The sequence below is a fragment of the Syngnathus scovelli genome, chromosome 6 (assembly GCF_024217435.2).
Source record: "Syngnathus scovelli strain Florida chromosome 6, RoL_Ssco_1.2, whole genome shotgun sequence".
In the NCBI taxonomy this organism is placed as follows: domain Eukaryota; kingdom Metazoa; phylum Chordata; class Actinopteri; order Syngnathiformes; family Syngnathidae; genus Syngnathus; species Syngnathus scovelli.
Genome location: NC_090852.1, coordinates 8629310 through 8640021, shown reverse-complemented (window position 1 = coordinate 8640021; position 10712 = coordinate 8629310). Strand labels below are relative to the sequence as shown.

The following is a 10712-nucleotide window of genomic DNA, read 5'->3' as shown; positions in this document are numbered from 1 at the left end:
TTTCTATTCTATATTGCAGTGCAGTACAGTATATAACGAATATATACTGAGTATACTCAAAAATAGTATACTTAGTATACTGACATTTATTTACTCCTACTACCACCACCACTATTACCACTAATGATCATCATCACCACCATCACCGACATCATCATCATATTTTCTAAAATTACATATGCATTGTTACATACTGTATATATTATTATTAACATTAACGCCACTATAAATACCAATAAAATAAATGAATGATGGTGCAGCATTGCATGCAGAATCTCAGACGCCCAATACAATCTTGTGCAGATAACAACCTTCATAACGATTTCTTGACCGGGAGTTCGCGTGTCATTTCTAAAAAAATAATCACATTGCGATAGCTGCATTTCAGCAGGCTTTTCGTTTGCTCACGCGAATCACGTGGACCCAAACCCGCGTGTCCCCTTTAATTTCCCTGGCCATGCAGTGCGATCACCTGTCAGATGCAACGCATGCGCACTTACACGGGAGGCATACCCCCCTTCTCCTCTTCTGGAGGATGTTGCTGATCATCGCTCCCTCCTTCCGCCGCTGCCTCTGTGCCCTACGCCTCTCTACAGCCACGCACACGGCGAGCGCATCGAGGAGCAGGATGGCTGTACGGATTCGATCTCACTGAAGGTATCCCCCTGCTTATCGTCCGCAAAACGGGGAGAGACTTGCCATTTGACATTGTAGCCGCGTAGGGTGAAGGATGCTGCGGGGTGGGAGGAGGATGCGCGAGTCCTTGTTTTTTTTCCTTTCTTTTAACACTACCCAGCATGACAGGATTTCCCTCCTCTGGTTCTTTTATTACAGCTAATTTCATGCAATCGCAAATAAAAAGTGCGGCTTCTTGTCAAGGGCATGCGCACAGAATTGTGGAGGATGACTCGTTCTCCATCCGTCACGCTTCACTATCTCCCACAGGCGTTTCAACATATCGTGAGGTTCTTCTGTGATGTGATTTTCGTTGTGGATTGGCTGCAACCTATCATGTGTTGGGGGCTGGTGGGGTGGGGGGGGGGGGGGGGGGGGGTACTGGACCAGTGCTGCAATGCAATTTGATGTTCTCGTCATGAATACATGGACAAGGATGATGCTAGATGTTCCACTGAAAAACATGCACCTTGAATGGTCATTTCAAACTCATGGTGGTGCCCATGTTCACATTGTCCCACTTTCCATTGGCTTTGTCAGGCTCGTAATGGGCATGCGGTGCTCACCCGAGCAGTTCCGACCCGCTCCATGCACAAGCAACAGTGCCAGGCTGGATTTCCAGTGGCTTGGAGTGATATGCAAATGCTCAAATCAGACATTAGTGGAGTGTGAGTGAGTGCATTTGTGCATGTGTGTGTGTACAGAATTAATCACGTGTTACGTAACAGCACGAGTGGACACCACGTAATAATGGGCATGTTAGAGGAGTTCTACTTGAGGATGATTGTGTGGCACCACAATGCAAGTGTTATTCGTGTGCTTGCTGCGTGTGTTGCAGTGAGTGGTTAGGAGTGTGGTGAATGTGGTCAGTGTTCACCATTAATTGAAAATTCTTCAATGGTAACTGCCATGAGTGATCGGGATTTTCTAAGTTGGACACTGCCAGTGGGAATTATTAGGAATCAACATACACAGCCACTACATTAGCGGTTCTAAAACTTTTTACACCAAGTACATAAAACCTATATTTGAGATTGCGGTCACACCATCAAACTGTTGACACTGTAAAAAAATGACCGGTGGTACTTTGTTAAATAGCATTCTTAACTCTCCTTAAATTCCAGCAACAACTTGGCGTTGCCAACTCACAATAATAAGGGTAGGTGGCCACATCTTTTGACAACGAGCTTCGAGTTTGATACCCTTGCTGTAGCGAATCCTAAGAAATCCAGTGTATGCCCATTGTATTCAACATTCATGTTTCCGGTTGTTCAACATGCAGTCAAACGCACCGATACAGAGAGTGAAGTGATGTTAATTTGCTTTCCTTCTATCATCCCTCCATCTTATCTTGTTCCCTGTCAACCCTGACCTTCCCCTCGCTCCTCCATCTCCCCCTCCTCCCTTTCCAGGAAATCTCATGTAGATGCCGAGCCAGAGGAGAGTCCAGGGAGCAGCAGCAGCAGCAGCAGTAGCAGTGGGACCGTCGATGCTTTCTCCTCAGCACCCACTGCAGCCCCCCCACAGGTCTTGGCCGGAGCGCCAGGAGAGGAAACAGACAGTGGCTCCTGCTCTGACTCAGACACTTCTGTAGACTCCAGCTCCTACACGGAAGAGGAAGACGAGGAGGAAGACGAGGAAGATCCCGATATGTTTTCCTCCAAATTCCTCAGTGGGACCAACCCGTTGAGTGCTGTGTCGACTGCTGTCAACAAGTTTGGTCTGTTTGGTGATGACGTGGATGGGGATAAAAAACAGAAAAGTGGAGAGCAGCAGGCAGGTGTGGGCCCAGCGAAAGGGCAACCACAACAGAAAGGACCCGCAAAACCCAACCAGGGTGCTCCTGTGCAGAGGAGCCAGCCCCCTGCAAAACAAGGGCAGCCACAACTGCACGGCAATGGACAGGCCGGACCCCTGAAACAGAATGAAGGTCACCCAAAAGGCTTGCAGCAACAAGGTGCATCCAAGCCTGAGGATCCACCAAAGGCTCATGGAGATCAATCCCGGGGACAGCAACAACAGGGATCCCCTAAACCATCCCAGCAACAATCAGGACCGCCTAAGCCATCCCCACAACAGCAGCAGTCACCGAAACCATCCCCACAACAGCAGCAGTCACCTAAACCATCTCCACAACAGCAGCAGTCACCTAAACCATCCCCACAACAACAGGGGTCCTTGAAACTATCCCAACAACAATCAGGGCCGCCTAAACAGTCTCCGCAACAAGGATCACCTAAATTTTCCCCACAACAACAGAGCACCCCCAAAGCCCCACCACAACAGGCCTCGTCCAATGTAAGAGCATTACAGACCGCCCAACAGCGAGGTCCAAAAGGACCTGCCACGCCAGACCTCAAGCAAGGCTCTTCAGTTTGTCCGGTTTGCAACACCACCAAACTCAATGTACACAGCAAGGAAACACCAAACCATAAAACATGCACGCAGTGCAAAACTCAAGTGTGCAACCTGTGTGGCTTCAGCCCTCCTGACGCCGATGTAAGTATTTCATAGTTTATACTCAAACAAACACTGTCACCATGCTCGCAGAAAATGAAAGAGTGCATTACCGATCAATGTTTACCCACTTTTACTGAGCTTTTCTTAGATTTTTTTTAGGACAAATTTTGAAAATTGACAATTCTGATTCTCATTTGAAAAGATAATCTGGCAGCAGGTCATCATTTGGTTTGTATTTATGGTTCTTAGTTATAAACCAGGAAAACATTTCAATCATTGTTTCTCAATTCTTTGCAAATGTTTTATTTCGATTCAACACAAAAATAATCACTTTCAGGACTACCGAAATCTGAAAATATTCATTTTATTTGACGGGTTGAAATTCTGATGATTTGGGCCATGTTAAATAAAACAAAGCCCCAATTAATTGATTATAAAATAACTAACCATTCAATTTCAATTATTTGAATGTATATCTACAAAATACATTCCATCACAGCACATTGTAAAAACAAAACAGGCTAAAAACATGTGCAGTGTATAGTATTCCCCAAAATTTAGCCCAATTTAGAATGTACAAACAAACAGAGCATTATTTTTTTAATGACTAATATCTGTCTCCAGGCATCCGAGTGGCTTTGTCTAACCTGCCAGATAAAGAGAGCTGAAGGACCACCAGTGAAAAAGCCAAATCCATCTCCCTCTACAACGCCATCACCTGCTCCATCAGGTTCAACCAACAGAACACAAAATAAATCAGCAGCCAAAAATGAAGCTCCCAAAAGCCAAGCAAGTCCCAAACACGTCGGAACACACTCCCAGAAACAGCAACCAGAAAAAAGCGGTCCGGCAACAACTAATGAACGGGAATCCGGAGGCTTATTTGGCTTTGGTGCTTCTAAAACAGCAAAGCCTGAGGAGACAGTGACTGGCAAAATGTTTGGATTCGGTTCTTCCATTCTCAGCTCTGCATCGACCCTGATAACCTCATCAGTTCAGGATGAGCCAAAAAACACACCGCCGGTTTCTCCCAAAGTACAGACCAAACCTGCTGCCGTCCAGGAAAAGAAACTGCAACCGGAGCAGGCCAGTGTTCCTCCTGGAGGTCTTTCTCCATCTGACCCTTCACAATCCGGGCCCCTTCCTAAAAAAGGCCAATCCTCTTGTCCTCTTTGCAAGATGGAACTCAATGTGGGCTCTAAGGACCCTCCCAACTACAGCAGCTGCACAGAATGCAGGAGTACTGTCTGCAACCAATGTGGATTTAACCCCATGCCAAATGTTAAGGAGGTAAGACTCAATCATACGGATTATATAAAATAGTGAAGGGGTGCTATCTCTCTCTCTCTCTCTGTTTGCAGTGAACTTAACAATTGTGTGTTGCTTGGATCCAACATCGCTTAAGGGGGATTGCTTATCAAAAGCAACATCATTATCATTCTGCTGTGTCATCGATGACTAACAATAAAATCCAATTCAGACCCCTTACATCTCTTAAACTCTGCTAAAAGCAGACATCAGATGTTTGCTCCATGCTAAAAATACACATCTACACCTCGCAGGCTTCTACTACGGAGGCAACCGAGCAGACACTGAAGTAAATGGATAAGGCATCTTACTGGCAGTCTGAAGCACAAAGGACCTGACACTCGACTCTGTAATTCAATGCACAATGTGCAGTTCATAAGGACAAGCCTGCCAACGACACCCCAAGGCTGCTGTTTCCTTCTGTAGCAATGATGTGCATTCTGATCGAGCTATTAAACTGCTCTGTATAAAAAAAAAAAAGTACATTACGTATCCAGTAATTGACTGTTGCTCTCACTCCCAAAATCAAATTAAACGTGTTCATTGTCTGGCAAATGAGACACCTACCCATTGTGTTCCTTGATGTGTTTTGCTTGGAATTGGATGTCTCCTTTTGATGCTATTGCCTCTTTTTCGATTTACTGTTGATTCAGTTCGGTCTGCTGTGTTACGATTCTGTAAACGTTCCCAACGTATCCATTTTACGGTCTCCATTTGTTGTGATAAGTGTCCCTGAGGTAGTATGCTTCGGTACACTCTTCCTAGTTGACTGGTTGACAGAGAACTTCAGCTTCAGACTCTATGTGTTACCATACTAGAATTAAAGGAATGGGACTAAAGCAAAAGTGGTATTTGATTAGGTGGAAAAAGGACTGAAAGCCAAGTTTTTTGATGACCAGAACTACAGATAAGATTCTTGTCGTGCAGTTTGGAGTTTGAGACGCTCCTGTTAGTAGTTTGTCTGTACTTCCTATTTCCTTGTATGGGTTTTTTCTAGATACTTTGGCTTCCTTGTTTTTCTCCGAAGAAATGCATATGTCATTAGACACTGAATCGTTGTCTGTCTTGAAAGTTACAGACGACCGGTGTACCTCCTCTTGCTTGTCAGTTGGAATAGAGAGTTCAACTGATGACTGAAATGAGGACATAAATACAAATGAACTGCTTTGTGGAAATGTGGCTGATCGAAAAAAGAATAACCTTTATCTCCTGTTTTCTTTAAGGGCAAGGAGTGGCTTTGTTTAAATTGCCAAGTGAAACGTGCGACCAAAGGAAACAAACCTCCGATGGACACCCCGTTGGCTAGATCCCCATCAAGAAGAACACCTGGAGAGCATTTACCGCAAATGACTCCTGCCCAGTCATCCAAGGCTGAAGATGTTAAAGCACAAGACAGTCAGAAACAGGCCAGCCCAGCTCCTGCTCAGAAAACACGGCAGGACAACACGAAGGCAGATGTGCAGAAAAAAACTGAGCAGTTACATAAAGAGGCCAATGCCACTGAAGCTTCACAGCATGAGTCAGGTGGTTTCTTTGGTTTCGGCAGCCCTAAAAAACAGCTCGATGCTACTAAGCCTACTGAGACAGTGACTGGGAAGATGTTTGGATTTGGTTCCTCCATATTCAGCACTGCATCCACATTGATGTCCTCCGCTGTGCAAGAGGAACCAAAACCCACACAGGCTTCTCCAAAGATGCCTGCTTCGAAAGAGTCCCCATCTGTTAAAAAACAACAACCAGATAAGAAAACAGAACAAAGCCAGCAGTCGAAAGAAGACAAGCTTTCAATGGAGCCATCGAAGAAAGTATCTCCTCCCCAAGTTATTTCCAAAGCTGTTCAGTCATCATGTCCTGTCTGTAAATCGGAACTCAATATTGGTTCTAAAGATCCCAACTACAACACCTGTACAGAGTGTAAAAACACCGTCTGTAACCAATGTGGATTTAACCCTGTGCCAAATGTGAAGGAGGTAAGCCACGTTATTTGGTATTTATTTATTTACTCTTGTGATTTTTAACAAACACCATATCCACTCTTGTATAGGTCAAGGAATGGTTATGCCTCAACTGTCAGATGCAACGTGCCCTCGGTGCATCAGAGCCTCCGGGAATGCCCATGATGAAACCACAGGTCTCGCCAAACAAAGTTCCTACATCTGCGACCATCCCCAAGACGGAAAAACAGCATACATCTCAAACAAAAGATGAGCCAACACTTGCTGAGTTCAAAGTGAAGGACACACCTGCAAAGGAATCTGCAAAGATAGACATTGCAAACCAGAAAACTCTCATTTCAGCTTCGGGCCCTAAAGCTCAATCAGAAGACCAGAAGAAAGGACCCCAGAAGCCCTCGGAAGCAACAATTACAACTGAACTTAAGCAGACTAATTCTGCTTCAAAGGCACAAGAGTCCCGTGGTCCTAAATTACAGTCTGATGCAGTTACGTCCAATGACTCAATAGGCGGGAAAATGTTCAGCTTTGGTTCCTCTATCTTCAGCTCTGCATCCACTTTAATCAACTCAGCAGGTCATGAAGAGCCTAAAATGACACCTCCACTGTCCCCAAAAATACCTGCCGCAAAGGTGACCAAATCGTCTGTTGCCCAGGAGAAAGAATGGGAGAAGAAACAGGAGTCCAAGTCTTCTAAAATGTTACCATCTAAACCTCCATCAGATGTTTCAAAGGCTGTCCCCCAGGCCTCGTCCAAAGAAGGCCAATCTTCTTGCCCTATATGTAAAGCAGAACTCAATTTTGGCTCAAAGGATCCTCCCAACTACAGCAAATGCACGGAATGTAAAAACACTGTTTGCAGCCAGTGTGGATTTAGTCCAGTGCCAAATCTGTCAACGGTAACTAATTTCATATAATTATTAATTTAGTATAAAACAGGGAAAATTAGAAAACATGTTTCCTCTAATACAGTGGATCCAGCATATTATGCACCCTTGGATTCACAATTCCAATTTTCCCAATGCATTGCAATGGGCTTCAGTTATACACTGTCCTGTTCGTGGATTGGAACACATTTTGTCAAAATTTAAAATGGTATTTTACATATGGTTACCAAGTGAGTGGTCCTATGTGTACCCGCCAATAGCTGTCCCCTATCATCATTTAAGTTTCCCATCTCAGGTCTAATTTGTCCATAGAATATAAGAATGTAATTGTGAATCGTTGTCTTTGTTTGATTGTATTTTGTAACCTTTATTTAACCAGGTAGATTAGTTGAGAACTATTTCTCATTTACAATGAAGATCTGTCTTTCAGTATGTACCCAGTAATTAACTGGTGCCTCTCATCCAAAGTCAGCTGGGAAAAGCTCGAGTTACCTGTGACTGAAATGAGGACAAGGGCTATAGAAAATTGATAGATGAATGATTGATGCTTGTCATTATTAAAAAACAAAATGCAATTATTTCCAATAATTGACATTTTTAATCTTCTTTTTCAGGTAAAAGAATGGCTATGTCTGAACTGTCAGATGCAAAGAGCTCTGAATGCATCTGAAGCTCCAACAAACCCCCCCAGTGCAGTAAATAAACCACCTCCACCGTCCATACCTCAGAAGACAACTGTTTCAAATGAAGTTGAAACAACCAAGAAGGATGTAATAAAAGCTGATGTGCTTCCGAAAATGCAGACTGCAGCGTCTGATAAAAAGAAGGAGGTTTCTGCACCGAGCACGCCACAAAAAATCCCATCTGTAACTGCTAAAGAACCAGATCAGAACAAACATGGTGCCCCATTTAAGGACCAGGAGCCTCAAATGAAGTCTGCCCCTCAGAAACCATCAGACCAGGCCACTGATTCTGGACCAAAACAGAGCAAAGTCACTTTAGATGCCCAGAAAGAGTCGTCCAACCTGTCTGGCGCGAGTAGCCTGAAAACCACTTCTGATGCTTCTAAAACAACAGACTCAATTACTGGAAAGATGTTTGGTTTTGGAACTTCCATTTTCAGTTCAGCATCCACTCTGATATCATCAGCTGTTCAGGAAGAGTCACGTACGACCCCACCAAGCTCTCGCAAAATGTCTGCCCCAGTGCAGGTCTCTCCAAAGATGGCAGCTGCGCCCAAGGTTTCTCCCAAAAGTACACCAACAACTTCTCCCTTCAAAGCACCACCGAAAGATTCCGAAAGTCTTTCTCAGGAAGTCAAGAAAAATAAAGAATCAGATCCGAGCAAGCAGGATAAAGTTTCATCACAGCCAGCAAATGAAGCCATAGTGTCCCATACCCATCTTATCGAAAACTGTCCACTATGCAATGTAAAATTAAACATTGGCTCTAAAGAACCTCCAAATTACAATAACTGCTCTGAGTGTAAGACCACTGTCTGTGACAAATGTGGATTTAACCCTCTGCCCATTGGAAAGGTAACTCTTCTCTGGAAATTATGTATGATCTATTTATATTTGTTTGATCTATTTTTCTTTATTTCAGAAAAAGGAATGGCTGTGTCTTACCTGTCAAATGAAAAGAGCGGTAGAAGCATCTGAGCAACCGGCTTCTCAAAAACAAGAACAAGTGCCAGCTGTGATCAAGTCAACAGACAACCCCAATCCTATGACCTCGCAAATAAAGACAAATACGGATTCTGCTGAGACCCCACAGAAAAAGTCATCCACAATTTCAGTTCAGTCAAAAAAACCTGAAGCTTCCACTACATCAGTGAAGTTGGATAGCGCAGCACCTGATGCTAAAACACAACAGAAAAACGAGAAGCCCATTCCTGAGAAACCATCAGATCAGATAAACCAACCTGGGCGCAAGCAGAGCAATGCCACTGCAGCAAAGCAGCAGGAGACCGGAGGATTTTTTGGCTTGGGTGCTACAAAATCCAAGCCAGATGTAGACAAGCCAACCGATTCAGTGTCAGGAAAGATGTTCGGGTTTGGCTCCTCAATTTTCAGCTCGGCATCTACATTAATATCATCGGCTGTTCAGGATCAGCCCAAGACCACTCCTCCAGCTTCTCCCAAAAAGTCCCCTGCAAAAGAGATTAAATCCGATAATTCTCACAATCGGGAGCCACAGAAGAAGTCACAGTTGGGAACAGCACCATCATTAGGTCGGACAAAAGAAGATAATGACACACCGAAAGCTCCAAAGGCTGTAGAAGCGACTAAGTCAGCTGTCATACCAGGTTCTACATGTCCGCTCTGTAAAGATGAACTTCACCAAGCCAACTCCAGTACTTGCACTGAATGCAAAAACACTGTATGTAATAAGTGCGGGTTTAATCCCATGCCAAATGAAGCAAAGGTAAAGCTATATATATTATATTTATTTTCAAGTGTGATTACTTGTCCTGGAATCATTTCTTTAATCAACCTTAATGTATGCCCTATTTTTTATGCTCTGTTTACAGGTTGTTAAACCCTGGAATCTAATTTGAAAACATAATTGGAATAACCTTACTTTTTTTTTAGGTTCAGGAGTGGCTGTGTCTCACCTGCCAAATGCAGCGTGCTTTAGGTGCGAGCCAAGCCCCAGGAGCTATGACTAAAAACGCTCACGTTCCTGCAAAGGTTGAACCCGAAAACAAAGTGACATTGACACAAAGCTCACCTCAAAGACAACCAACGGCTGGGACAGCAAAGCCTGCTACAGCTTCTTCGAGTGCTAACAAGTCAGATGGTCTGAAAGACAAGATTCCTGAGCCTGTTAAAAATACTCCACAAGACCCTCAAAACATACCAGGTGTCAAAACATCACCAAGCCAGACAAGGCAAGCTGAACGTAAAGCTGGCAACGCCACTGATTCAGGAGGATTTTTTGGTTTTGGAGGCAGTAAAACCCATCCTGACGCCTCAAAGCCTGCAGAATCAGTGACCGGACAAATGTTTGGCTTTGGATCTTCTATTTTCAACAGCGCCTCCACTTTGATCAACTCAACTACACCAGTTTCACCCAAGATGTCCCCCATGAAACAGAGTCAGCCCCCTTCTGTCCAAAAGAAGGAACAAGAGACGAAACTGGATCAAATTCAGCCACCTAAAACAACTTCATCCGAGCAAACCAAAGTGGATAAATCTCAAAAAGATGCCCAATCCGCTTGTCCACTATGTAATGTTGACCTCAACATTGGGTCCCAAGATCTCCCCAACTATGACACCTGTACCAATTGCAAAACTACTGTCTGTAAGCAATGTGGATTTAACCCTATGCCGAATGTATCAGAGGTGAGTGAATAGGTATTGTAATCACGTACAGATACAAAACTTTTTTTTTTTCAATTGTAAAATGACATTTAATTAATATTCAA

General features: G+C 43.9%; 1 protein-coding gene across 5 annotated transcripts in view; it reads left to right on the top strand.

Annotated features, from left to right (window-relative positions):
* Positions 1-495: 495 nt before the first annotated feature.
* pclob (piccolo presynaptic cytomatrix protein b) overlaps positions 496-10712 on the top strand; it is a 46950-nt gene continuing 36733 nt past the window's right edge. For all 5 annotated transcript variants that reach the window (XM_049722222.1, XM_049722221.1, XM_049722219.1 and 2 more), the window contains exons 1-8: positions 496-657; positions 2088-3174; positions 3760-4425; positions 5667-6413; positions 6488-7294; positions 7897-8820; positions 8888-9709; positions 9877-10629. In XM_049722222.1, the coding sequence (XP_049578179.1) occupies positions 2326-3174; positions 3760-4425; positions 5667-6413; positions 6488-7294; positions 7897-8820; positions 8888-9709; positions 9877-10629 (5568 nt within the window). In that variant the 5' untranslated portion in view covers positions 496-657; positions 2088-2325. The remainder of the gene's footprint in view (positions 658-2087; positions 3175-3759; positions 4426-5666; positions 6414-6487; positions 7295-7896; positions 8821-8887; positions 9710-9876; positions 10630-10712) is intronic.